The sequence below is a fragment of the Heloderma suspectum genome, chromosome 3, assembly GCF_057233095.1.
Source record: "Heloderma suspectum isolate Gila_16-S chromosome 3, 16-S_ref, whole genome shotgun sequence".
In the NCBI taxonomy this organism is placed as follows: domain Eukaryota; kingdom Metazoa; phylum Chordata; class Lepidosauria; order Squamata; family Helodermatidae; genus Heloderma; species Heloderma suspectum.
This window is the reverse complement of record NC_139460.1, coordinates 155673086-155700770: the sequence shown is the minus strand read 5'-3', so window position 1 is coordinate 155700770 and position 27685 is coordinate 155673086. Positions and strand designations below refer to the sequence as shown.

The 27685-nt window shown below is 46.7% G+C and overlaps 3 protein-coding genes across 6 annotated transcripts in view; 2 read left to right on the top strand and 1 right to left on the bottom strand.

Moving 5' to 3' along the window:
• Nucleotides 1–1191: 1191 nt before the first annotated feature.
• Nucleotides 1192–12587, top strand: ACOD1 (aconitate decarboxylase 1). The gene is made up of 5 exons (XM_084844800.1): nt 1192–1277; nt 2777–2938; nt 6118–6207; nt 6982–7187; nt 9292–12587. Exons 1-5 carry the CDS (start codon nt 1266–1268, stop codon nt 10247–10249), a joined length of 1428 nt encoding a protein of 475 aa, XP_084700926.1. The 5' UTR covers nt 1192–1265; the 3' UTR covers nt 10250–12587.
• On the bottom strand, nt 12251–20344 carry LOC146350356 (glutamine amidotransferase-like class 1 domain-containing protein 3, mitochondrial). Its single transcript, XM_084844809.1, has 4 exons — nt 20184–20344; nt 18520–18691; nt 14193–14397; nt 12251–12550 (listed from the first exon to the last, which is right to left on the bottom strand). The coding sequence occupies exons 1-4, from the start codon at nt 20289–20291 to the stop codon at nt 12358–12360; spliced, it is 678 nt and encodes a 225-aa protein (XP_084700935.1). The 5' UTR covers nt 20292–20344; the 3' UTR covers nt 12251–12357.
• The window catches only part of CLN5 (CLN5 lysosomal BMP synthase), a 13893-nt gene continuing 5928 nt past the window's right edge, over nt 19721–27685 (top strand). The window contains exons 1-3 of one of the 4 annotated variants that reach the window (XM_084844806.1): nt 19721–19817; nt 22778–22917; nt 25073–25298. In XM_084844806.1, coding sequence (XP_084700932.1) covers nt 22834–22917; nt 25073–25298 — 310 coding nt within the window. In that variant the 5' untranslated portion in view covers nt 19721–19817; nt 22778–22833. Of the gene's footprint in view, nt 19818–21051; nt 21267–22751; nt 22918–25072; nt 25299–27685 lie in introns of those variants that run through there. The other 3 variants (XM_084844808.1, XM_084844805.1, XM_084844804.1) reach the window with 3 other exon arrangements.

Genomic DNA, 27685 nt, shown 5'->3' with positions numbered 1-27685 from the left:
GAGGCCTAACCAGTGCTGAGTAGAAGGGGACTAGTACTTCCTGGGATTTGGAAGCTATGCTTCTATTAATGCAGCCCAAAATAGCATTTGCCTTTTTTTGCAGCCACATCACACTGTTGGCTCATATTCAACTTGTGATCTACAACAATTCCAAGATCCTTCTCGCTTGTAGTGTTGTTGAGCCATGTATCCTCCCATCATGTAACTGTGCATTTGGCTTCTTTTTCCTAGGTGTAAAACTTGGCATTTATCCCTATTAAATTTCATTCTGTTGTTTTCTGCCCAGCGCTCCAGTCTATCCAGGTCACTATGAATTTTGTTTCTGTCTTCCAAAGTATTAGCTATCCCGCCCAATTTTGTGTCATCTGCAAATTTGATCAGCATTCTCTGCACCTCCTCCTTCAAGTCATTAATAAAAATGTTGAAGAGCACTGGGCCCAGGACTGAGCCCTGCAGTAGCCCACTCATTACCTCTCCCCAGTTTGAGAAGATCCCTCATCTATCTGTGGGTAATTTAGCTATCTTTCTACATCATCAGAAGCAATTGAGTGATGTAGAGAGACACAGCAGAATTAGGCTCTTCAAAGGGGGCTGATGGGATGGTGGCAAAGTCAGAGCAGTGACTCATGCAGAAGCACAAAAGGCTCCCTCCTTCCAAGGGCATCAGAGCCAATGGAATCATTCAATCATATCTGGTGCAGAAATCACTGTAGTATTCTCTCTCTCTCCCCTCACCCCCCCCATCTCAACAGAGGCTGAATTGATAGATACCTGTCCAGAGCATTGAATCCCAGAGAAATGCATTGGGCAGCCTCCTCTGTGGTTCAAGTCCTTTGCGTTCAGAGGAGTCTTGCATTATTTTATTGATGGACTTCTCACAGTATGCTAGCAGTTCTTTCACAGCACACTAGTGTGCCCTTGGGCAGAGAGTCTGAGGATCGCCCCTTTGCAGCAATGTCTTTGCTTGACCATCTGAAACCATCACTGCTTTGCACAATGCAAGAATTTGACTCATGCATTGGTGCAATATGGAATGCCAGTCGCCTCTGTGGCCCGTGTGAAATTAGTCAGGGGAAAGTTGCAAATGATGAAAAGGGGAAACGTCTGGGCAAAGGAAGAAGGGGAGGACCAAAGTGCCCTGTTCACAGCTGATCCTATAATATAAAAAGGGGGCATTTGCCTCATCAAAGCCTCCTTGAGAAGGCTCATCGCACCCAACTTTACTCCTGACCTGATCTGAGAGACAAACTTCCACCCATTCCATCATGTGGGCAAAGGTATTGCTTTGATTTATTTCTCTGAAGAGAGGGAAATACAATATCAGCGGTGGTGTAGTGCACAGATACAGCACTGGCACATTTTGATTAGCAGGTGCATAATCAAAGATTATGCCCATAGATTATGCCGCATAAAACAACTGTATACCTCACATAACTAAGGGCGCAAGCCTATGCATGTTTAGACAGAAGCAAGTTCTACAACTTCCAGCAGTCCCCAGCCAGCAGAGGGAATGCTGGAAGTTGTAGGACTTGTTTCTGTCTAAACATGCATAGGACTGAGCTCTATGCCTATTAAATAGTTGGGAATTTATTTACATATTAACTTGTAAATGTGCTCTCCATATTTCTGGATAATCATTTAAAAACACTGGGTAAAATTACAGATATTATGACTTTTATTTGGGATGGGAAACTAGCTAGAGTGGCCAAAAAAGAGAGCTGTAATGAAATCTAAACTATGAAGAGGGGATGGAGTACCAGACGTAAACTTCTAGTTTCAAGCTTCAGAATTAGCGCCCGTACAATATAGATGCTCTAACATCTACCTTACAGAATTAAGGAACTGGAGAAAGAGGAAGATAAGGCAGGGGACTGCTCAACTAACGGAAAGACTGTAGTACAGCGGTAGAGCATGCGTTTTGCATGCAGGAGGTCCCAGGTTCAGTCCTGAGCATCTCCAGTTGAAAGGATCAGGTAGCAGCTGATGGGGAAAACCTCTGTCTGAGACTCTGGAGGGAGCCGCTCCCAGTCAGACAGATGACGCTGGGCAGACAAGGAGTCTGAGGCAACTTCCTTTGTTCCACCGGGCAACTGCAGGGCAAACAGGGAAATTAGGATTTTTTAAGAGGTTGAAGCAGACAACAGTTTTTAGGAGATCTAAAGGGAGCTTGCTAGAGGCGTTGTTTCCCGTCACTTGCACCAGATGTGTACAACTTGAGACTTGCCAAGCTGAATCTGGTCCAACACCTATGGAGAGCAGTCCATTTAAGGTCTTAGGTAACCTTCCTGTTTTTGTTGCCTGCCCAGGACAGCAAAAAATCAACACAGAAACAAAAACAGGATGGTTGTGTCAAGCTCCTGGCAGGCCATGCTACATGGGCAGGCCATCTGAGTTTAGCTTGGGGGGCTCACAAATTGTGCAAGCCTACACATTCATTGCTTTTGTCCCACTGCTACCCCTGGCCAAATAGGCTTTGCAGGCTTTTGAAACACTTCCCAAAACACACGCTGTGAACAAAGATGAGGGTGGGATGCTTACACATGCCATAAACAATGGCTCCATTTGTACTATTTTCAGCTCCCTGATTAAAACAAAACTGTTTCCAGCCCGGGTTGGGTGGCTGGACAAGAGATAGAGAAGGAAGAATAACCACAGGTGGGAGCTAAATTGCACGTATGAACCTACAGAAGGAGTTTAGAAAATGATAGCTACAAGGACTGAGAGTGGGAAACATTGATCGCTAAGAGAGATTGGTTGCTTGTTTGTTTTTTGCCAGAATATAACTGGAAATTTTGCAAACGTGATCCATGGTTTGAATGCCAGCCACCTGACTAACGTGGTTGTTCAGAGGAGCAAGCGAATGATTCTTGATACCTTAGGAGTTGGGCTGCTGGGCAGCAGGACAGATGTCTTTCAAAAAATGATCCAATACAGCAAGGTATGTTGATCAAAATGTGCATCACATAACAGGTGTCATCCTTTCAAAAGGCAAGTATACACCCCTTCAGCGGTGGCTGAGACTCTCCTAGGCCTTAGGAGCTTAAGGGTTAAACTTAACTGGGCTATGAGGCAGTTACATGCAAGTGCTCTAGGCTAGATTAAAAAAAACACACACAACCGTGCACAATTCGGAAATCTGAATCCAGTTTCTGTGCTAAGAAAACCTGCATGAGTTATACAACTAATATGATGATCTATACATTTTGTAATGTTGCTTATATTATGTATTTAATCCACATGTGGACTGCTTACCATATCTAAAAAAAACACCCTCTGTGTGCTTTACAAAATCAGAAATGGGGGGGGGGGAGAACCACATCGTAATAAATACAAACACTCATGGGTTAAAATGTTTTAAATCTTTAAAACCAAAACTAAAGGCACAATAAATACTAAGCATAATTCTTGGCATCACAGATTCTTTTGCTGCTAGCTGCAGTGAGCTATTGGCGGCACCGACGCTCATGGGAAATGCTGCTCTGTGCGTGCTTTGCTGAGTTCACCAGAACTTGCTCCTGCACTTAATGGGGAAGTGGTAGAGCAAGTAGAGAAGCTCCCGGCTCAGTCCCTGGCAGCATCTCCACTTAAAAGCACCAGGGGGAAGTGGAGGAAGAGGCGAGGCCCTTCTCTGCCTGCGACCCTGGGAAGCCGCTGGCAGTCAGAGTAGGCAGCACTGGGCTAGATGGACCAGCAATCGGGCCCAGCCTAAGGCAGCTTCTGATGTTCCACTTCCAAGGGCAAAACCAGAACTCACCACAAATGCTTCAGCTGCAAGGGGAAGTCAGTTTCTTCCTGGCTTTGCAGCTGAAAGGGCTGACAGGCAAGCCAGCAAACGGAACCTCAAGCTGTTGGTCCTGCTACTCCCACTATGGCTTAGGCAGGTCGCCTTCCTTAAACCAAAAAAAAAAAAGAAGTCTAAGTGCCACATGAGTTTCCCTGTTCATTTGTCAGGTGTTTGTTTTTTGCTTATTCGTGTTTATTTAGGTATTAGCCCCACTGGGTTCAGCTGGGCTTATGCTCCTGCCTGTGCGCACAGGGTTGTAGCCACCCAACCCTGCAGCACCTTAAAGCATCATGCAAGAGTGCAGAACCTTCACCCCAGGGGCCAAATCCAGCCCTCATAGGGGCCAAATCCAGCCCTCTGGGAGCCACCAGCCCCCACTTCTGTTCTCTCCGGGAAAATCCCACCCCCTCGAAGCTGTTATTTGACCCACAAGGAAAAACATGCAGGCAAAAATACTTTTATTTCTTTTCTATACCGCCCGCTAGCCAAAGCTCTGTGGGCGGTTCACAAATTAAAACCACAAAGTGCAGCATAAAACAATATAAAATATGAAAGCTTAAAACCACAATACAACAATTTGTTGTTCTTCAGTCGTTCAGTCGTGTCCGACTCTTCATGACCCCATGGACCATAGCACGCCAGGCCTTCCTGTCCTCCGCTCTCTCCCCGAGTGTGCTCAAGTTCATATCCATTGCATCGGTGATGCTATCTAGCCATCTCATCCTCTGCCGTCCCCTTCTCCTTTTGCCTTCAGTCTTTCCCCGCATCAGGGTCTTTTCCAGGGAGTTTCTCTTCACATTAGGTGGCCAAAATATTTGAGCTTCAGCTTCAGGATCTGTCCTTCCAATGAGCACTCAGGGTTGATTTCCTTTAGGATGGACTGATTTGTCCTCCTTGCAGTCCAGGGGACTCATAAGGGTCTTCTCCAGCACCACAGTTCGAAAGCATCAATTTTTCAGCGCTCAGCCTTCCTTATAGTCCAGCTCTCACAGCCATACATTGCTACTCGGAAAACCATAGCTTTGATTAGACAGACCTTTGTCGGCAAGGTGATGTCTCTGCTTCTTACTATGCTGTCTAGGTTTGCCATAGCTTTCCTCCCAAGGAGCAAGCGTCTTTTAATTTCATGGCTACAGTCACCGTCAGCGGTGATCTTGGAGCCCAAGAAAATAACGTCTGTCACTGCTTCCATTTCTTCCCCTTCTATATTCCAGGAAGGGATGGGGCCAGATGCCATGATCTTAGTTTTTTTTAATGTTGAGTTTCAAACCAGCTTTTGCACTCTCCACTTTCACCCTCAACAAGAGGCTCTTTAGATCCTCTTCGCTTTCTGCCATTAGGGTGGTATCGTCTGCGTATCTGAGGTTGCTGATAATTCTCCCGGCATTCTTAATTCCGACCTGTGATTCATGCAACCCGGTGTTTCTCATGATGTACACTGCATATAAATTAAATAAGCAGGGTGAAAATATACAGCCTTGTTGTACTCCTTTCCCAATTTTGAACCAATTGGTTGTTCCATGTCCGGTTCTTACTGTTGCTTCTTGACCCTCGTACAGATTTCTCAGGAGACAGGTAAGGTGGTCTGGTACTCCCATCTCTTTAAGAATTTGCCACAGTTTGTTGTGATCCACACAATCAAAGGCTTTAGAATAAAACCTAGAGATTTAAAATACAGATTTAAAACATCAGAGGTAAAAGATTAGGAAGCTAAAGTACTGGGAGAATAATTAGGTCTTTACCTGGTGCTGGAAGGAGTACAATGTAGGTGCCGGGTGAACCTCTCTAAGGAGCTCGCTCCTCAGCTGGGGTGCCACAGCAGAAAAGACCCTCCTCCTCGCAGCCATCCACCCTCACTTCCTTTGACAAGAGCTCATGGAGAAGGACTGCTGAAGATGATAGCAGATGGGGGTGTCATCTCCCTCCCCCATCCTGTGGTTATTTGCCAAAAGAGAAAGAGATGGGAGTTCCAGTGACTGATCTCCTTCATGTCATCTAGTTTGGCCCTGACCAACTGTTAAATCAGCTGTAAATTTTCAGAGCAAGCCTTCTCTTTCAAAGCTCAAAGCCTATACCCACTTACATGAGAGTAAGCCCCACTGAGCTCAATGGGGCTTACTTCTGAGCAGACATGCATAGGCTTGCACTGGAGGGGTGCTCACCTCAATGTGAATTGTTTCCACGCAGTTCATCTTTGCAAAAATTAGCCTTGTTTCAAGTGATATAAATCTGCGCCTGCCTTGCAGATCAATGAACCCAGTAAAGCCTGAAGAGAAATTGCTTGCTTGTCTTACCCCTGAAACCAATATTAAGCTGTATTAATGTTATTCCAGATCTACAGCTCTGATGCATCCAGTTCCATTTGGGGCCGGCCAGACCTCAGGCTTCCTCCCGTCTATGCCGCTTTTGTGAATGGAGTGGCGGTAAGGAAATTCTCTACTCACCTACAGAGGTGGGATGCTTTGTAATCTCTTTAAGGGCACAATCCTATGCATGTTCAGCCAGAAAAAAGAAGTCCTACAGCTCCTAGCATTCTCCAGCCAGTACTGCTGGCTGGGGAATGCTGGGAGTTGTAGGACATTTTTCTGTCTGAACATGCATAGGATTGCAACTTAAGGCATGTTGTAAACTCTTCAAGGTGTCTTGTATGAAACTGCCATGCGCTTCACATCACATACAGTGGAGTCCTACACATGTATATTCTGGTGTTAAGTCCCATTGGGTTCAATAGATCTCCCCCATCTAGTTTGACCCTCAGAACCAGACTCCCCAGGAGGTGTCCAGATTTCCTCTTTAATATTATTGGCCCTGACAGAGTGATATATGGATTTTATCTTGGGAAACATGTACTCTTAAGCTCCCACCCCCTCCCCCTGCCATCTGTAGGACATATTTAGCTCTCACTTTGGGGCTTACATTAAATACATTGGTGTAGTTTACAAGTAATTCCCAAGCAATTCAGATCTTCTGTTAATTGTCTTGCTTTCTCAGCAACAACAACAGTCACCAATGTATGTGGCGCTTCACAGAGCAGCAAAAGCAACATAGACAGGTCTCTGCCCCAAGGAGCTTAGAATCTGAATTTCAGCAGTGGGAGAAACCACAAAAAAAGGGTAGAAAATTGAGAGACGAGAGAGAATTGCTCAAGTTAAAAATCACGTTGAATCTTTGATTTAACCCCCTCCCCCCTAAAAAAGGTTCACTCCATGGATTTTGATGATACGTGGCACCCAACCACGCACCCTTCCGGGGCAGTGTTGCCTACTCTCCTGGCCATCTCTGAAGCCACGCCTGAGAAGCAAAGGATTTCTGGCCGGGACCTGCTTTTGGCATTCAACATAGGCATTGAAGTACAAGGCAGACTGATGCACTTTTCCAAGGAGGCCAGCAATGTTCCTAAAAGGTACATTCCTATGAAAATAGAGATGCATGACGATCGGGTGTGGTCTGAGTGTCAGACAGTGACCTGAGGGATGTGTTTGCAGATCGTACTTCCCTTGACAAGTGACTCTCAGATAAAACTCCCCACCCATATAACTGAACAACTGTGGATGAGAAGGCCAAGCTGTGTTGTTGTTAATTTCATTTCTATGCTGCCCAATAGCCAAAGCTGTCTGGGCGGTTCACAGCCTTCCCCAACCTGGTGCCCCTTCAGATGTGCTGGACTACAAAACCCAGCATCCTCAAGCCATGCTGGGGGTTGCTGGAAGTTGTAGTCCAACACATCAGGAGAGCGCCAGAATGGGGAAGGCTGACCTGTATGTATAACAGCAGGCATGATCCAGCCAAAGTTGAGCACTTTTAAATCCCATCCATTCAGGGTGGAAGAGAGTTGGATGAGTGCTTCACAGGAGCATTTTAGGTATGAGCAGACCATACTGTCTTTATACCATCTTCATCTATATTACCAACACCAATAATATATAAGAAGGGGAATGTCAGCTCAACTGTTCCTCTGCTATAGTGGTGGAGAAGCTGTGGTCCTGCAGATGTTGTCGGACTCCCATTCCCATCAGCCCCAGCCAGCATGGCCAATGGGATGATGGGAGTTGTAGTGCAACATCAGGCAGTCCACAGGTTCCCCACACCTGCTGTACAATCTTCTCTATAGTCTATTTGGTGTCCTGTTTTATACCAGTGATGGACAAGCTAGCTACTGCATGAGAGGAAATCATATTCAGTTTTTAAAATTATTATTATGACATTTAGATCCCACCTTTCTTCCTCTTGCAAGGAACCCAAGGCAGCTCACATAGTCCTCCCCCTCTTTATATGATCCCCACAACAACCCTGTGAGGTAGGTTAGGCTGAGAATCAGTGATTGGCCCACAGTCACCCAGTGAGCTTCCTGGCCGAGTGGGAACTAGAACCCAGGTCTCCCGAGTCCCAGTCCAGCACTCTAACCACTACACCACTGTGGCTCTCCAGTTCAGAGGGACTTCTACCTCTGAGCAAACCAACATGCAAAGGCAGGCTGCACAGCTTTAAGACCACCTTCCCCAACCTGGTGCCCCCCAGATATTTTTGAACATCAGCCCCAGATAGCATAGCCAATGGTCAGGAATACTGGGGGTTGTCGTCCCAAACATCTGGAGAGCACCAGGTCTGGGAAGGCTGGCTTAGGATGATTGCTCTGCAGACTGAACTGACTGAAGCTAGCAGCAATAGAGCAATAGTGACAGAGTGGCGATAATATTGGGCTTAGACGAACAAGACTAGTTCAAATGGTTACTCAGACATGAAGCTCGCTGGTTGACCTTGGGCCAGTCACTACCTCTTAACCTAACCTACCTAGCAGGGTGGTTGTGAGGATAAAATGCAAGGGGAAGCGAGATAACAAGCATCGCTCTATATCCTTGGAGGGAAGTTGGGATAAATACATAATAAATAGAGATGAGTGGGACAAGCAACCAAAGTATTGCAATGGGGATTGGGCCTGTATGGTCTTCCAGCCAGCCAGCCATGTCCTCCTCCATCTACTCCATTCTGTGACCACCACCCCTACATTATTTTCTACCCCTACTCTCAACTGTGGCAACTGATCACTCCCAATCCTCACTGGGCAGGTTTTGGAGGGGGGATGGGGGGGTTCCCTAAATATTTTTTTTGTACTTCTGCAAACTTGGGGGTTTCCCCAAAGTGCCAATACCTCTCTCTTGTTATAATCATACATAGAATCATAGGGGTGGAAGGGGCCTATCAGACTATCGAGTCCAACCCCCTGCTCAATGCAGGAAGCCTGATTCCCAGGTGGTCTCCCATCCAAGTACTGACCAGGGCTGACCCTGCTTAGCTTCCGAGATCAGACGAGATCAGGCGCATCCAGCCCTTTGTGCACTGATGGATGGTACTCTTTTGCCTATATGAGCATCAACGCTCATACCCGAGCGTCAGAAACAGAGGGGACGAGGCGCTGCATTATGGGCAAAGCCAGATTCCCACTGATGTCAACAGTGTCGCCAGAACTCTCTGCTAACCTCCTGCTGTCCTTTGGGGCCTTTTCTCAGGTTTCACCCACCATCCATACTCGGTACCATGGGAAGTGCTGCAGCTGCCGCTAAGCTGCTGGGCCTCGACCAGTTCAAATGCAAGGAAGCACTGGCGATTGCCACGTCTTACGCCGGCGCGCCGCTGGCCAATGCTGCCACCCAAACGAAACCTCTTCACATGGGCAACGCGAGCAGGCACGGCTTGGAGGCAGCCCTCTTGGCCTCCTTGGGCCTTCAAGCAAACAAGCTGATCCTGGACCTCATGTCGGGCTTCGGTGCCTTTTACACCGACTACTTGCCCCAGACCCTTCCAAGCTTGCAGTCGTACTCTTGGCTGCTGGATCAACAAGACGTTGCTATCAAGAGCTTTCCGGCACACCTGGGGATGCACTGGATGGCAGAGGCGGCCCTGGCAGTCCGGAAGCATCTGGCCGAGAGCGGGGAGTCCCTCCCCAGTGGCAGAATCCAAAAAATTGTGCTCTGCGTCCCTGACGTGAAATACGTGAATAGGCCGTTCCCTGCTACAGAACACGAGGCCAGGCATTCTTTCCAGTTGGCTGCATGTTCTGCCCTGCTGGATGGTCACATCTCTATTGAGTCCTTCAAACAGGAGAACATCTCCAGGCCGGAATTGAATGAGCTGCTCCGAAAGACGCACCTGGAATATTCTCCCGACAACCAGCCCAGCTTCAACAGCCTGTACTGTGAGGCACACCTCATCCTCCAGGATGGGTACACCTTGTCTGAGCGTTGTGACACGTTCTATGGGCACTGGAGGAAGCCAATGCGCAGGGGGGATCTGGTGAAAAAATTCCACACCAACGCCACCACGGCTCTCTCGGCAGAAGCCGCTGAAACGATCATTGAAGCCGTTGACAATTTAGAAAAACTAGAGGACTGTCGCGTGTTGACCTCCCTGCTTCAAGGGGCAGAGTCAGCAAAGGATCCGTTAAAAAGCCAAAGTAGGCTGTTTTGAGAGACTTCCGAAAGCTTGCCTTGTCCCAGTAATAGCAAAATGGTTTTCAAGAGCCAGGGGGGTTCTTAGTCATCTCAGAAGTCTCTTCGTGTGGAGCTGCTGCCGTTGTGCAAAGTGCATCGATGTCTGTTTGATGCATTATGTATTTGATGTGTACATGTAAAATTAGAGTCGCCACATGTCCTCCTTTACAGAGGATAAAGGCATCCTCTGTTTGAAGAGCTGTCCAATCCAAGTCCGGTTGAAAGATAAAGAAGGGAGCGCAGGGCCTTGAAGTTTCCCATCAGGTTACCTGCGGCATATCCAAGCGTGTCATTCTGTTAGTGCCAATGACGCTGCGCGAGCAAAACCTAGGTTATGATCTATGCGCAGGAATCCAACTAACATTATGCTTGCACAAGCAGTTGTGCATTTTACTTGTGCAACCTGTTGCACATTCTGCTTGTGTAATGGGCAACCACTCGCACAACTGAAAAGATTAAGTGGCGCTCCACTAGCACTATTTTAGCTTGTGGAACGATACCATTGGACAATGCCCCTTGTCGCAAACTTCCCCACTATAGTGTGATGTATTTCTATATAAATCAAAACAATTCATTCTAAATTTTCATCCGTACATATAAATTACCATATCCAAATATGGTGTCCTCTTTTTTGGTGATGCATGTCCTCTTTTTTGGCAATGCGTATGTGGCCACCCTATGTAAAATGCAATGGCCAGGAGACAAACTCTCACACAATTCCACATGCCCAGGGTGAGTTTGGGTGTAGTTCCCAAACAGCAGCTCTTTGAGCTACATGGCATCTCACTTTTGAAACTGAGATGTTCCAAAAGGGGATGGGGATATGGCAGGAGAATCCTGTGGTCAAAATAAGGGTTGGGATCAGAAATGCTCAAGCCCTTGGGCTCTCTGGATCCTGATCAATGATGCTTTTGTTCACAAGCATATATATTATACGGATATACATGCAAGGGAGGTAGGTTCTTACTAGAATCCCAGAGACCCTTATAAATACTCTGGCTTTGGATTTTATCCAAAGTACTGCTATCTGCTAGTCCAGAGATGACCAAGTTGTGTGGTCTTGGGAACCACTCTATCCTCCAGACAGCAGTCTTTGGCCCAGGACCAGTGAAAGTCATAATAAAATTGGCACCATCTAGCAGTAAGGGTGTCACAGTTCTAGAGCACTTGCTCTCAGGTATAGCATGACATGTGTGAAAAATCAGTGAGGAAGGTGCAACTGTCTCTACTTTGTAGAACCTGAAAATACCTTTAATGGAGCAACTAAGAGAAAACTGCATTAGGGCCTGCAGGCCAACAGTTGGGGAGTCCTTGCTCTAGTTCAGGAGTAGGCAAGAGGTTTTGGTCTACAACTCCCATCAGCCCTAGACAGCATAGCCAATAGTGAGGGATGGTGGGAATTGTGGCCCTCCAAATGTTTCAGCCTACAAGTTGCCCAGCCCTGCTCTAGTTCAAGTGTGTAACTGATTTAAACAAATTCCCCCAGTCTAGTGCCCTCTGATTGGGTTGGACTACAGCTCTCATCTCTCCAACCAGCATGGCCAATGGCTCAATCTGAAACTTGGCAGTGTAGGAACAGTTTACCTGAGGATGGCCCCTGCCGATTTTGAGGCTGAAAGGCTGGGAAATGGCTTATATATTACAGAGTTTGATGAGTGACTTCCAGCAGTCTGCCAGGTTTTGTCAGTTTTCCCCACAGACTCTTCTGGGGCCGGACAATTCCTCGGTTTGTACTGTGTCTTTGGGGAGACGTTTTCTTTCTGTGGTACATCAAGGGGAAGGTCTACTATGTGCTGGGTCCTAGTGGCAGCAGCAACAAACTTTTAACAGTTGTGATGGACTCCATCCACCATTTCCTCCAGTAAAACTAGTCGCTAACCAGTGGCTTAGAATAGAGCTCATCATCTGCTTATTTCAAGCTGTGAGGGAGAATGGAGACAGGCCTAGAAGGCCAAGAACTGAATTTTAAGAGCCTAAATTCAGGAGCTGAATACATTTTATTAATTCAGTCAATCACACTAAGCTTCATGTGCTAAATACATTTACCAGCAACCACCAAGTGCTGCATTAGTCTCAATTTCCTCTTCAGGCAAGTTTCAGGACTTCAGCAACCATGGCCCCGATCCCGTCAAAAATTTCATGCAAAGGCGCCTTGCACATGAACGCGCAAGTGGTGATTATTTTGTTAGCAGAATCCACGTGGGCTTCGCTCACATTTTTGCAAACGTGCTTGCATCCAAGCTCTTCTATCGCAACCGCCGTTTCAGCATCAGGAAACCTGTGAGGAAGAAAGCAAGAAGAAGTGGGTATTTTTCCAGTACAGGGAAAAGGTATAGCCAGACATGTCCTGCCTGTCCAGATGTTACTTCCACCTCCCACCCAAGATTCTCTGCAGGGAGATGGAACTTCAAGGGAGCTGTGGACCAGGGTGGGCACAGCTGGCCACGTCAGCCAGTTAAACAATTCTGCGGAGCTGTGATTTTAAAGGAGGCAGCAGTAACGAACAGTGCGCCTGTGGAAACTGCACATCTTGTAGCTTTACTGTTAAACTCTATCAAAGCTAGAGGTTGTGGAAAATCAGGAGCGTGGCCCTCCAGGCATTGGACTACAGATCCCATTATCCCTGACCATTGGCCATGCTAGGGCTGATGGGAGTTGGAGTCCAACAACATCTGGTGGGTACCAGGCTGCCTACCCCTAGCTTAGATACCCCAGAAGAAAGTGGTTTAACTATGAAGACTTTTCACCTCAAATAACTGGCAGGAGTGGAGAGGCGGTGGCAGTCCTATACCCACTTACCTGGCCCATTGAGTTCATCTCCGGCTCGTTTAACAGACTTCCACACCGACCCATTAAATCCTATGACATCTCTCTCCAGGAGATGCTGTCCCTATTCAGTTTTCCTTCTTGCTTACCAAATCTAACCCCCTCCCCACAAGGCTTTCAATCTCTTCACTCTGGGCAAAGCAAATCTATGGACTTCATTACGTTATTTTCCCCCCAAAATGTACATCTATGACCTTTTTTTTAGTTTCTTAATATCAGATATTAACATAATCTTTAATAGAAATAATTAATTTGTTTATTACATTTATATCCTGCCTTGTTTCCTCCTAAGGAACCCAAGGCGACGTACATTATGCTCCTCCTCCTCTCCATTTTATCCTCACAACAACAACCCTGTGAGGTAGGATGGGCTGAGAGTCTGTGACTGGCCCAGTGAGCTTCCATGGCTGAGTGGGGACTAGTGCCCGGATCTCCCGACTCCCAGTCCAACACTCTCGCCACTACACCACGCTGGCACATGTAAATGTTAAATATGCAACATACTATACATCTATAGTGTTAAGAAACCACAAGGCTTGGTATTGGCAAGGGGATTTTCATTCCAAAAAATGAGCAATCAATCACTTTTCTGTAAACATATCGGTCTGTGAGTTATGTTACAGGAAGTTATTTTGGGGGACAAGATATTTTAAGGCCAAGATTATTTTAAGGCCATTCCCGGTGTCAAGTGTACACAGTGCTGGCCGGAAATGTTGGAGTTGCAGGTTGGGAGAGGCTGTACTAGAGGTAACGCACGGAGAGCAGAAGGGACGCTCCATGACATGCAAACTTGGAAGTCTGGATTGCTGAGGGAGAAACAACTGAGAGTTTTAACCAAGAGCAAACCATGGGTCAAAACTCTGGGTTGCTTTTCCCTCAGCAACCCAGCGTGCCAGGTTCAGACGTCATGGAGAACAACCCAGTCCCTGGGTGGTTTAGCACACTGGAAGTGGGAGAGCAGTTGGGAGCCACCACGCTCACTTGCTCCCGCACACTCCTAAACAACCCACAGGTAACAAACCATGGCTTGTTTAATTGTGCAAACCAGGTCAAAGACACACAGATGACCTTCCAAATCGCTAACCATTTCCTACCTTCCATCTACATTTTTATCATGGCCAACGGTGACTTCACAGCCTGGGAAGACTTTTGCTGCCAGAACAGGGGAGATACAGCACAAACCAATGGGTTTCTTTGCGCTATGGAACGCCTCAAGGGTGGACTTCACAAGCTCATTGACCGTACAATCCTTTCCTTCTACAGCCCAGGAACACAGGTTCTCAGCTACACCAAAGCCCCCTTAAAGAAAAAAGAAAGGACATTTCCTCTTAATATTGGGAAGAAACCTCCCCTTATTATCTCTCCCTTTAACATACGACAGAATTCCTCATATCAGTAACCCAAGGCCTCTACCTCTACCACCCACATTCTCTGCCCCTAGTGGGGCACAGAGAGGACAGGAAGAAAATACAGTGATCCAGTATCTTATGTGCAGTTGTAGGCACTCTACTTTATCAGAGGAAGAAAAAAAAAAAACCCATAGACCTGCAAACATTTTGAATAGGATCCTTCCTAATCCAACAAGCCAGGACTTGGACATCAAATCCATACTGATCCAGTTACTAATAGAATGTCACAAACAGCATTTTAAAGACCAACAGGTTTATTGTGGCATCAGCTTGTGGACTAGAGCCCACAGATGGAAATGCATCGGAAGTGGACTATAGCCCACAAAAGCTTTTGCCACAATAAATCTGTTTAAGGGTCTGCTTTTAACTAACACCACTGGAATTTAACACAACATATACAATTCCAAATACAAAAAGCCAGCCACAAAACAAGTTTACAACAGATCTCCAAAAGGGATACTTAAAGTATGTTCCCTTGCATTGATGCCTGTACCTGTTTCGCAAATTGCAATTATAGGGTTAATCCCTTTCTTGTACTTGGTGGGGAACCCTATGCATGTTTAGACAGAAAGAAGTCCATCATGACTGGCTGGGGAATGCTGGGAGTTGTAGGACTTTTTCTGTCTAAACATGCATAGGATTGCATCCTTAACTAGTTTTCTTCCCATGCATTCCTTTGACAGCAATTCTGCCTGTTTTGTTTTTCTTAAGGCCTTTTCTTAAGGCCAGTGATGGAGTTTTTAGGAGTTTCTGCAACAGTGGTATAAAAGCTTCCTTAGAATTCAGTTATAGCAGGTACCCCTAAGATGGTGTGAAAGATAGTTGTCGGCTTATGTTTTGTCAGACCCAAATCAAGCATAGTCAACCTAAGAGAGATTCTGGCAGGCATCTGTGAACCTCCTTTTGGTGATTACTATTTGCAGAATTTAAGGGTTGTCACCAAGAGAGCCACAGGATGGACATTCTTACACTGAAGCTAGTTCTGTATATGAATTGGGTCAGTCACACATGTACCTCATCCCCTTTGACCAGGGGTGGGAATTCAGGGGAGGTGGGCAGACAGGCCAGCCCGCCCTATCTTGTATTTAACCTTTTACTTGTGCTAGGTTAACTGAAAACAGAAATATTTAGAAAATTAAATTCCATTAGCATACACCATTTGTAAAATATTTTCTTCTAAAGAAAAGGCTAGAAAAATTTACCCATTACAAATGCTTCATTCCTTGATAATATGTTACATATATGCATATGCTAACTTGTAACATGATATGAAGTCTGTGGATTGTTGCTGAGGCTGTATGTTTGGGGATTCAGACGTAAGGGAAATAGAGGCCTGCAAGAGCTGTGGAATGGAAGAAAAAATTTGGTCAAGAGAACTGTATGGTGAATTTACATAGCAAGCCTAACTTTCCTGATGACAGACATCTGCCTGGTTTCTGGGATGTTGGAGAGGCAGAAAAGGGAATCACTGATAAACCTGAAAACGAGACTAAGACAATGGACTAGTATGAACAAAAGATACAAAGTGTGGTACTCCCTATGTTCACCCATTCTGGGTGAGCTTCCAGGGCCTCACATGTACCCTGGAACTCTGGTAAGACATAAAAACACATCAGTCCCTGAAAACAGTAAAAACTATATTTTCAGGTTTCGATCCCCCAATACAGAACCATTTTCTTTTAATGACACAAGTGGGGAGAGGGAAAAGGGTAAACAAATGGCAGGAAAATTTGGGAGTGGAAGTCTGCAATTTCGGAAGCTTCCGGTGTCCTGTTGGCAGCGGAAGAAGCGATTCTGTCCTCCTTTGAAATGTTTTCCCTCTAGACTTTGAGCCTTTCTAGAGAGCTGATGGGGGCTGGACCAGGGTTCGGGGGGCCATAGGATTTCTATTATCTGCCCTTCCCCTTTGCCTGCCCTCCAAGGCTGCATCTGCAAACTCGGGAAGCAGCCAGTGCAATTCTTTCCACCACAACTGCAAAGGGGCTGGAAAAGGAGGGTCTACAGCCTCAGGAGGGGGACTCCAAACAATCCTATGGTTCCTGGGATGCTCTCCCGGGGCCACAGGTTGCCCTCTCAGTGAATCAAAAAGGGGCTACACTACAGTACCGGAGCTTACTTCCCTTCTCTTAATTTATATTTTCCTTTAACTTGTTTTGTCCGCTGATGTTTTGCCTGCTTTGGGGCCTTTTGCATCCCAGTTTGCCTTCTCTTTGAGAAAAGGGATTTATTGTTTGGAACACGGCCCTCCTTCCGTTTTTGAAGCTGCTCCTGGCCATTTTTCTTGAGCTATCCTAGGGCTGGATTTTCGTTAATTACTCTAGCTCTAATTGCTGCTACCTGTCTGTCCCAATTGTATTATCTTGCCCATTTAATTAACTTTCTATTGTTTCTGTATTTACATCTTCACATTTTCCCCTAGTCAACTGTTACATGCATCTCATATTATACTTTTCCATTTATATACTGCTCTCCTATCTCATTGCCCAATTTGCATTTTTTTTCTTCTGAATACATCTTCCGAATTTATTTTCTGACTCTGGTCTTTTCTGGTTATCGCCACTGCCTTACTGGAACAAGTTCAACAGAGCTAAAACAGAAGCTATTTTCATGGATAATAAGACCGTGTGCTTAAGTTATTGTCTCTGCACATTTTTCTAGTCGTGTTGTGCTTATGGCACATTGCATTAGCCTGAGTTATGGTAGATTGATAGCAATGGCTTCATATAATCCGTGAGGAGCCTACTTTCTTCTTGAGGTGGAATTCCAACCCTGCCTGTGACAACAGGTACACATGAAGATTGGACAGCAGGTATGCATCTGAATTTGCTACAGTGATAAAATATAGGGAATTTCACCTGATGAATACAGCCCTCATTAGATGTGTTCATCCCATGAAACAACAGACGCCATAGTTTTACTGGATCACCAAGAATTCGAAGCATTACAAGAGCTTCTAGGCTGGTACAGAATTCAGGCTGAGATGTAGATATTGGGGAGGGGGTGTTAAATGACAACAATGATTGCGTTAGCGACAGTCCAGTTAAGGCAAGTGTTCTTGAAAGCAAAACAGGAGTGTCCGAGTTAATTCTGTCACAAACTGTACTGACCAGAAATAAGACAGTAGATAATAGATATGGGGAGAGAGAGGGGAAGCCAGTTGCGAAAACAAAATTAGGTTGAAACTCATCTGTTATTGATGCAAAAAGGACACTTGTAGACAGATATGAAGGGTTAGTTGATTCTTATATTTGTTCTGTTGGCCCTATAAAACTGGTAAGTCCTATCAGAAGGGATTGTGCAGCAATTCAGTCTGTTTCCTGAACAGATTTTCTGTGGTAAGAAAAAAGCCAAAAGAAATGGTGGGAAAACGCAGGAGGGCTACAAATGGAAGATGGCATCATCTGGACTGCCTGAAAAATTCTGCGAATGATGCACAATGATTGTGCCATAAAAGCCTTGTCTGGAAGTAGCAAGAAAGTTGCGATTTACATATTAATAGTTGTCTACATGACAAGTCAGCATTTGCAGTGTATTCTTATTCTGCAAAACTGACACTGATGGGGAAGGGAACTCCCCAAAGATCGCCACGTCTTACCCTTTGAGGGCTGATCAGCTAGTGAGTTCATAGAGTCATTTTGTAACTAACAGTGCAATCCTCTGCAACACTACTCAGAAGTAAATCGCATCCAGTTCAATGATGCTTACTCCCAGGTAACTGCCTATAGAATTGCAGCCCCAGTAGGTTATCAGCCCCGCCCCCCACACACACACACCCCACTTGCAGTCCGAAGGGCAATGTCAACTCAGCCTATCTCAATCCTGCAATGGCACAGGGGAAATCAGAGCCTTTGGGGAACACAGACAACAGCCTTCAGGCTGCTATCGCCCTGGGACACAGTACCTGGAGCTTGGTTAATGTTCCTGTCCACACCACTGAGCACATTCGATTAGGGCAAAACTTCCATGGCCCACAAAGACAAGTACATAAGCATTAATCTTGTGAAGTGCTCACCTGGGAAAATGATGGCATGAAATTCACTAACTTTCAGTTCAGCCAAATCCTGGATGTTACCTCTTGCAAGCCTGGCACTTTCCACCAAAACATTCCTCCTTTCTTCACTTGGGTTTCCTTTTAAATGATCTACAACATGCATCTGCTCAATATTAGGTGCAAACATCTTTACCTGACAGACAAAAGAAACAAAGGAGAATAAACAGGACACTTTATGATGAACAGGGTACAAAATGGCACGTTTACAGTTTCAAGCATGAAGAATTTAAGATGTTCCTAGATAAAAAGATTTTAGCATTTTAGGCAGCAACACCACAGTCAAAACTTTCAAAACATGATTCAGTCGCCCCCTTAAAATTTAGGCACAATATTATTTTAAATGAGCGCTAAGGATTGATCAGCCTGGGGTATAAAATTAAAAAGAATGTTCCCCTTTTTTTGTTGTAAAAATGCTTTGCAGCACTGTAGTTACAAATAATATTTTGCAAATGTTATTTATATCTGAATGTCAAAATAATCTTCCAAGATATATTCTAAATGTAATGTCATGCAGTGCAATCCTAAGCACGTTGAACAGTAAATCCTACGAAATTCAATGGGATTTCCTTCCTAATAAGTGCACTTAGGATTGCCACCACAGTTGCTCTTATGGCTGCAATCCTATGCACGCTTTGGTGATGGGGAGCTCCACTGAATGCTGTGGGACTTGCTTCCAAGTCAACATGCATAGGGTTGCTCTGTAAGGCACAGAAACATCTTCTAAGATAGTGTTTGATCCTAATAAATGGAATACAAATCAGGAAAGGTATGCTTTACCCTGGAAAACTTTGAGAGTGACAGAAGCAGGCAAAGGCTGTTCTGAGTTATATAGGGCGAATGTATTTATGGTCACAAATGCAATACCAACGTTTATTTAATCTAATAAGGGGCCAATCCTGTGTGTGCTTAGACAGAAAAAAAGCCCTACACTTCCCAGACAGCCATGCTGCCTAGGGAATGCTGGGAGTTGTAGGACTTTTTTCCCGTCTAAACACGCATAAAATCGTGCCCTAAAGCACACGGTACCAAGGTAAACCCAATTCCTCTCTAAAGCGTGGCACACCCTGGCTTTGTTCCTGCCACAGATCAACATTAACCTTCCAGGGGGGAAGCACGCTAGCCACCCCGACGCTGAAAAGCATCGCCGTAAGGCTGCCGCGTTGCGACTCTAAGATGGCCACTCCACGCAGCAGCCTCATCGCGCGAATGAGACGGCATTGTCTTTACAGAAGATTAACCACGAAGTGATCAACTGCCCGGTAAAGGAGCATAAACTGCTGCGTTCATCCCAGAGCTCAGCTGAACCCACATCGCGGCACACGGTCCTTGCGTCGAGGCGCGTTAAGTGGGGAGAGGGGGCGGGGGAGCGAAGTAAGTAACGGGGCCGCGGCGCCCCGCAGTCGTTCGTCTTGCTCGGCCCCAAGCGAAGCCCAAGGCGGGCTTTGCGAACCGGGTCGGGCTTTCGTGCGCGAGACGCCAGGGGGGCTCTTCAGAGCTCGCCTGCCGTCGGGGGCGGGCGAACGACATGCGCGCGCGTATGCCTGCGAGCCTCCGCTGCGCCGATACGCAGCTTGCCGGCCGGTGCCAGGCCCGCCAGAGGACAGCTGAGCCCTCGGCGCTCTCACCTCTGCTCCAGCCCGGCTGAGATGAACCAGGGCCGCGGAGGCCTCGTGGATCTCACTGCCATCGAAGACGCCGCAGCCAGCCAGGACCAAGGCCACCCGCTTGCCCATTGCTTCCTCCCCGCCCGCCCGCCGGCCGTCTCGGTCTGCTGCCGGGCCGCCCCACCGAAGGATCCGGCTCCGACGCGCCCTCTGCCGGTCCGAGCGAGGACTTTATGCCGCGGGAGCAGGAGGCGCGCAGCCCGCTTCTTCCACGCATCTTTGGAAAGGGCTTCCCGAGCAGCCGCCCCCAGCCTGGTGCCCTCTGGACTGCAAGCCCCATCATCCCCGGCCAGAATGATGGGAGCTGTGGTCCAACACACGCGGCGGCCACCAGGCTGGGGAAGGCGGGGCCAAAGCATCTTTCGGGAGTGGTCGGTGGGCCTTATGACGCCCATCCTGCCAGCGAGCCTCGGCGCCGCCGCGGGGCCGCGCAGCGCGCGCGGTAGGATGCGGCGCGCGCCGCCCTCGGTCTAAGCGTTAACCCGATCTCGCGTTGCACTCGCAAGGCTGCCTCCCGTCTCAGCCCTGCCTCGAAAAGCCGTAGAGCTTAGAAAGGCTTTCACACGTGCCCGCCCAAAAAAGCGAGTGAGGCAGACAGAGCCTGCAGCTCCCTGGGCGCGGGTGAGGGGAGGACTGCCCGCCTTCGCCCGCGGAAAACGCCGATCAAAACCGGGAACGTCGCAGCACGGAGGCGGCGGGGTGCGCGCGCGCGCGGAGCTGGCAGGGAGGAGCGCGCCCTGATTCTGCTTCCGAAGTATTTGGAGCGGTCACGTGCAGTGGTCCGGACTCCCTGTCATGTGATAGGCTGAACTGCGATCGGCTGGCTGCTGGGGTGTGGGCGCGGGAGATAAGTCGTAGGGAAGCAACGCCGCGAGCCCCCGTGCGCGGCGTGGCCTTTGCTTCCCGGGTGGGCTCCGCTGCGGGGGACGCGATGGCTGCGGGCTGGGAAGCGGTGCCTCTTTTGCTGCTGCTCCTGCAGCCGGCAGCGCGCTCCTCCTTGACAACAGGCTCTGCGCGCCAGCAGCGCTGGCCTGTCCCTTACCGGTGAGTAGTCCGCGGCGGGAGGGGAGGCCAGGCCAGCCCTGCAAATCCGACACCCGGGCTTCGTTTGCTGTCTAGTGCAGGAGTCCCCAAACTTTTTGGACCCATGGGCACATTTGGGAATTTGAGACCATGCTGTGGGCACCACCGCAAAATGCCTAAGCCGTGAATCGCTGCTTTGGTGCCTACCTGTCGTGTCTATGGATCTTAAGCTGCATCTTATTCAGCAAGAACTTTTGTTTTGGGTCTGTTGGACAGTGGACACCGTAGTGTCTTTTTCATAAGGGATTGTCTAATTCAGCTAACTGCTGGCAGCCCAGTACAGCTAATGCTTCTTTTAAGCATATGTTTTGGTAGTGTCCAGTAGTTGCTTCGTTTGGGGAGGAGGTTGTACGCAGATAAGTATTGTACTGGAACAGTCTTTAATACTCACTGATGTACACGCTCTTCTAAATTATTTACCTGCTTCATGGAAATTAGCAAATGGTCAGCAGAAATGGATCCTCTGTGCCCTTCCAACAGCTAAAAGCCTGGTATTACAACACTGGAATGATAAACACTCGCCACCTATAATGCAATAGATTGAGGACCTTACAGTGCTCTCAGTATTTGAACGGGTGGCATGTAGATGCCACCTTCAAATAGATACTTACTTGGATATTTGGTCCACTTCTGTTGAAATCCATGTATAATTGCTAGAAAGCTGTATGCATTTCATGCAACTCCATGTATTTATATTTTTTAAAATGGGGAAAAAACTCAGTTGCCTGCAGGCTCCATGTTGGGGACCCCGGGTCTAGTGCGTGAGGAGGTTGCTTATTGCAAGGGCTATGGGATGACACAGCCTTCCCCAACCTGGTGCCTTCTAGATGTGCTTGACTAAAAGTCCCATCATCCACAGCTAGTGCAAACAATGGCTGGCTGTGGATCATGGGAGTTGTAGTCAGATGTGTCTGCAGGGAAAGCTGCAGTCCAGACAAGCCCCTATAATTGAATGCTTGGAATGAATATTGGCAGCAGTGGGCCTCTGTAAGGGCCAGATGACGCATGCGTCTTTGTTGCCTGCTGCCGGCCACTTCAGAGGTTTCTTCAGAAGTGTGCGAACGAGCTGCACGTTCAGTTGAAAGTTCAGAAGATAATGCATTTTCAACGGAAACAAGCTATGCATTCAACACTGACTCTGCAAGTGCTGAATAATTATTAAAAGGAGGGCAAGTATGTTACGTGAAGTAGCCCCATGAGAAAGAGAACTCGTAGATATACAGCTGAGAGATATGTTCTAGCGTTTAGCCTATTGTGTGAATTGGGAGCTGGTGGAAGGCAAAAGCAGCCCATGTTTTGGACTTCAGCTCCAGCATTCCTAACAGTTTGCCATGCTGGCAGGGGCTTCTGGAAGTTGAGATCCAAAACATCTGGAGATCTTCTGCCTGCCCTTGGTGTGAATGTTTCGGTTTATATTTTTTAAATAACACATTTATTTTAATGCAGGCGTTTTGATTACCGCCCCAAAACAGATCCTTACTGTCAGGCCCGCTACACTTTCTGCCCAACTGGTTCACCCATTCCAGTGATGAACGACAAAGATGTCCTCGAGGTCTATCGATTACAAGCTCCAGTCTGGGAATTCAGATATGGCGATCTCCTTGCTCATATGGTATGGTGACTTCTCTCCCCTACCCATCTATGTTTTCATTATTTTGCTATTGTCCCAAGTAACTTTGCACTCTGAAAAATACTATACAGATGGAATTCCATAAGCTGATGAATTCTAGGCTTAGGAAATGTATTTAGAAAACATTCGCACGCCTGTTTCTCTCCTGGTTGGGACATGCTCTGAAATTTATTTATTTTAAAACCCAACTGTTAAAGAAGTCCTTTAAAAATTGCCCTTGCAGAATGAAGAAAAACAGTTATCCTGGCTAGCACCAATTATTGGCGTGTGATGCTGATTCACTTCCTCCTTCTAGATCTTAAACATATTTCAGAGCTGCTCTACCCTTGCAGAGAAATCTCATGGTGTTTGCTTTATGAAACTGTACTATTTTCCATATTGGTTTATTTGTTTTACAGCATTTATAGTCTTGTCTTTCCCGCCATCCAGGGAATCTTGGGTGGGGGTGGAGAGCTTGGAGAGGGGAAACCAGTAAAACAGCATAATTTGCCAGTTAGCCTTACCAGCTGTGCTAGATCTGGCCCACTGACAATTGGCTCTTTTGTCAGTGAAGAATACCTTTCAAGTACTTCAGAGCAGATCATTTCTGTGCTCACTGAGAATTCAGTTGGATTTACTTCTGAGTAAACATGCACAGGTCATAGAATCATAGAATAGTAGGGTTGGAAGGGGCCTACAAGGCCATCGAGTCCAACCCCCTGCTCAATGCAGGAATCCAAGTCAGAGCATCCCTGACAGATGGCTGTCCAGCCTCGTCTTGAAGGCCTCCAGTGTGGGTCTGTCTCTTACAATAGAATCCTAAGTATGTTTACTTAGAATCAAGATCACAAACAAGAGAAATGGGTTCTCAAGATGCAAAAATAAATTTATTGTCGGAAGCCCAATGCGTTTCAGCCTTTTTCTTATTTTTAGGTCTTCTTCAGGGGGTAGAGAAAGTCTGCAGAATTTTTTTCAGCAAAAGGTTGTCTCCTGAGTCAATCTTTTGCTGAAAAAAATCCTGCAGAGTTTTTTCTCTACCCTGTGAAGGCCTAAAAATAAGAAAAAGGCCAAAATGTGTTGGGCTTCCTACAATAAATTTATTTTTGCATCTTGAGAACCTGTTTCTCTTCATTGTGACCTACTTTGGATGCACACCTCCTTCTGTTTTCTTACGTAGAATCAAGGCCCACTGTTTTGAGTGGGGCTTACTCTCATGTAGGTGTGCGTGGCATTGTAGCCTTAGGGCAGGGGTGCAGAACCTCAGGCCCATGGGCCAGTGGGGACCCAGTTCAGCCCTCCGGGATTCTCCAGATGGCCACACCCCTTTCCCCTGACCATCAGTCGTTTGGGGCTTCTTTGGCTTTTGCATGGATTTTCCCACATTAAAAAAGGTTGCCGTGCCTCTCCGAAAGCTTAGTTCCTGGCAATAAGGGATTTAAGCTACAATATGCTGGTCATTTTTTGGCCCCGCCCACCACTGGAATGAAGCCCCCAAAAGTTTCTCCACAATTGAATTCGACCTTCGGGCTGCAGAAGACTCACCACCCCAGCCTTGGAGTGACTGTGGATGGAGGAGGTGAAGAACGATCATCATCGGTGGTCTTTGAGCTGCCAGGTTAGAGCCTGTGGCTGCTTTACTGCAGAAGGTGTGACGTTCAGTCCTTGGCATCTCCAGTTAAATGGGGAACCCACTCAATTTTCAGGGATTTCCCCCTTCTCCTCTACACAGCCTGCCCTATTCAGCAGGCTCCCCTGATCTTCTGGGTAGCTTCTCCAGGCCAGGGAGAGAGCACAGGGAGGAAGGGCAGGGAAACCTGCTTCCGCCAGCCCAGTTGCACACACCTAAGTCTGGATCCAGCCCTTCGTTTTTAACTGCCTCTCTTAACTAGTGTGTATTGTAAAGTGTATGGTTTCAGGTTTTCCTCCGTCAATATAAGAACCCTTTCCCCCCTTAAAAATGAAGACTCCACTTTGGCTATAAATTGCTGATGGCAACATCCACCATGTCATCAAGGTAGCACTGCTTTTAAACCCCAAATGGTATCTTTACTCCCTGACCGTTCTTGCAGCAGCCACCCTACTTCCAAAATTCTTGCCCAGGCGTCATTTGAGGCAACGTGGTCTGCACTGTGACTGGTTGTTTTTTTCTGCCTTTCAGAAAATCATGCACGACGCTGTTGGTTTTAAGAGCTCCTTATCCGGGAAGAACTATACGATGGAGTGGTATGAACTCTTCCAGCTAGGGAACTGTACATTTCCACATCTACGACCAAATGTGTTTGCCCCTTTCTGGTGTAACCAAGGGGCTGCCTGCTTTTACGAAGGAATAGATGATGCCCACTGGAAGGAGAATGGGACGTTGGTTCTGGTGACCACAATCTCAGGTAACCCTTCAAATGTTGCCATCAGCCTTGTTTTTATGTGGTCAGGATTCAGAAGTTGTTACTGCAGGATCATTCTTCTAGGCTTGTTGTCCTGTTTCCCCAAACAAGAAATTCCATACATGTGTGTAAACTATCTCTGGACAATTGCTCTGTTTTCTGTAGCACTAGGAGATCTCCTCCAGAGGTCTTTTGAGGTGTGTTTGCACTTACCTTGTCAAACAGCAGTAGTTTCCTCCAGCACTCACATACTTCACTTCTGCATGATTTGCACTGCCAGCTCAATTAAGAGTAAACTGCTGTTTCTTGCAGCTTTGTCCCGTCCCATAGTTCTTTTGGTATCTCAAAATGGCACCTGATCCAACTGTTTTGCCTAGAAAGACAAAGCTAGCTACAACATACACTTGGACAATTTGCATTCTGGCATGCCAGAGGAAATGAGGATAAGCAGCATTAAGTTCCTCTTGATCATGTGCGAATCTTATAGCAGTAGGAGACATTCAGGAGTAAATCAGGGGTGAACTGCCATTGCAAATGCACCCATTGTTTACATCAAGTGTGGGCAACTCCTACAATTCCCATCATCTCTCACCATTGGCTGTGCTGGCTAGGGCTGATGGGAGTTGTAGGCCAAAACATTTGGAAGGCCACACATTGCCCACCCCTGGTTTACATGGTCACTTATACAGGATAAAAAAGGCACCAGCCTTTCTTCCTTTCTTTGAAGCATGTTACCCCACTTCAGCCAAAGAGACTTGCTCCCAGAGCAGCTTACTTAAGATTAACAAAAACAAGACAGATCCTGCCCAGCTTACAATCTACAAGATAATACACAAAAGGAAAATGAAATGAGGAGGGAAGAAGTGAACAAGCAAACTTGTAGGAAAACAGGAAGCTGCCTTATACTGAGTCAGACCCTGGGTCCATGTAGCCCAGTATTGTTAACACTGATTGGCAGTGGCTCTCCAGGGTTTTTCAGCCCTACTTGGAAATGCTGGGGATTGAACCTGAGACCTTCTGCATGCAAAGCATGTGCTCTGCCACTGAGTTATGCCCCCTCCTCCATAGCGCTGTAACTCAGGCACCAGTCCTTAAAGTTACATAGTAGATCAGCCTTACCTAACCTGGTGTCCTTCAAGTGTGTTGGACTACAGCAGACCTGGCTGGGGGATTCTGGGCATTGTAATCTAACACATCTGGAAGACACCATGTTGAAGAAGGTTGCAGTAGGTCTTACAATAACCAGTTGGAATGGAAACAGTTCAGGGAGAGGAGGAGCAAATGGAGCTGGTCTCTCAGCCAATGGAGTGGCCCCATCTCTACTTCTGCTGCAGCTAAGTTGGTTCTTTCATCTCAGTATCTGCTTTGCCACTTGAATATCTAAACAGAGGTTGAAGTAAATTCAGGGGTTGTTATCCCAGAATAACTCTTTCCCCCGTTATTGTTTTATATATATAGCAAACTCTAAGGTCAGGGACATGAGGAAGATCTGTCCAACTGAAGGGGTTCCACGTTGTTTTATTTCTTGTTCTAAATCTGCGAGGTGTTGCTAGAAAAACCCAGTATTGCTAACTAAGGTGTGGGTTTGTATATTCGGGGTGCGGGGGTAGGGGAATAATCCTCTGGAATGCAATGCACAGACAGCTCCCTTGTTACAACTAGTTTTTCCAGCTGTGTTTCAGTATCTAAGAATTTATATCCATGTTTCAAAAGGAAATAAAATATTAACCCCATTATAGCCATTTGCATAAGCAACACCAAGAAGTAGGAACAATAATGAGGAACACAAAAGCTGGCATTCATTCCTTGGAACTATCCATGGGTAAAAAAACAATCCGTGGTTTCCGATGTTTATATGCATAGATCTGGTTCTTCTGGCATTATATGGGCATCCAAGGCTGTTCAAAAAAAAAAAAAAAGACCCACCAAGCACAGACCAGGCAAAATTAAGCACTTAATCCCCATTGATTTCAGTAGAAGAGATTCAAGCACATCTTAAACCCATTAAAACCATTGAGGTTTACAACTGCTCACCTTCAGCTGGATTGTGCCTAGCGCCTTACAGCCCTGGATATTTTTTTTTCTAAGACATGGAGTGAAAACCAATGTTGCATGAGCAGACGTCTTGCGCGATGGCACTTTCCCCTGCTCCCCACCCCTCCAAATCTGCTCCAGAGTGCCCCCCCCCCCCCCCAGTTCTGCAGATGGAAGCCATGGGAGGAGCCGGTAGTTAGCACAAGCTGTATCAATGTCTGTCCATGAAAATGAATTTCATAAAGCAACATCTGTGCTTACATAGGAGTCTTGGACAATTTGCCACTGGCCTGTTTTGAAAAGGAAAGGGAGTGCAGGAGGAACGCCCCTCGTGGTTCCAAAAAAGCAAAAACAGC

What these genes read in the sequence shown, in the direction of transcription:
- LOC146350356 (XM_084844809.1), bottom strand. Translation starts at nt 20,291, where the DNA reads ATGGGCAAGCGGGTGGCCTTGGTCCTGGCTGGCTGCGGCGTCTTCGAT. An exon ending in TCATGCCATCATTTTCCCAG is followed by an intron (nt 14,398 to 18,519) that starts GTGAGCACTTCA and finishes TTTTTCTTTAAG; the next exon opens with GGGGCTTTGGTGTAGCTGAG. An exon ending in GATAAAAATGTAGATGGAAG is followed by an intron (nt 12,551 to 14,192) that starts GTAGGAAATGGT and finishes TCTTCCTCACAG; the next exon opens with GTTTCCTGATGCTGAAACGG.
- ACOD1 (XM_084844800.1), top strand. An exon ending in CTTTTGTGAATGGAGTGGCG is followed by an intron (nt 6,208 to 6,981) that starts GTAAGGAAATTC and finishes CCCCTAAAAAAG; the next exon opens with GTTCACTCCATGGATTTTGA. An exon ending in GCCAGCAATGTTCCTAAAAG is followed by an intron (nt 7,188 to 9,291) that starts GTACATTCCTAT and finishes GCCTTTTCTCAG; the next exon opens with GTTTCACCCACCATCCATAC.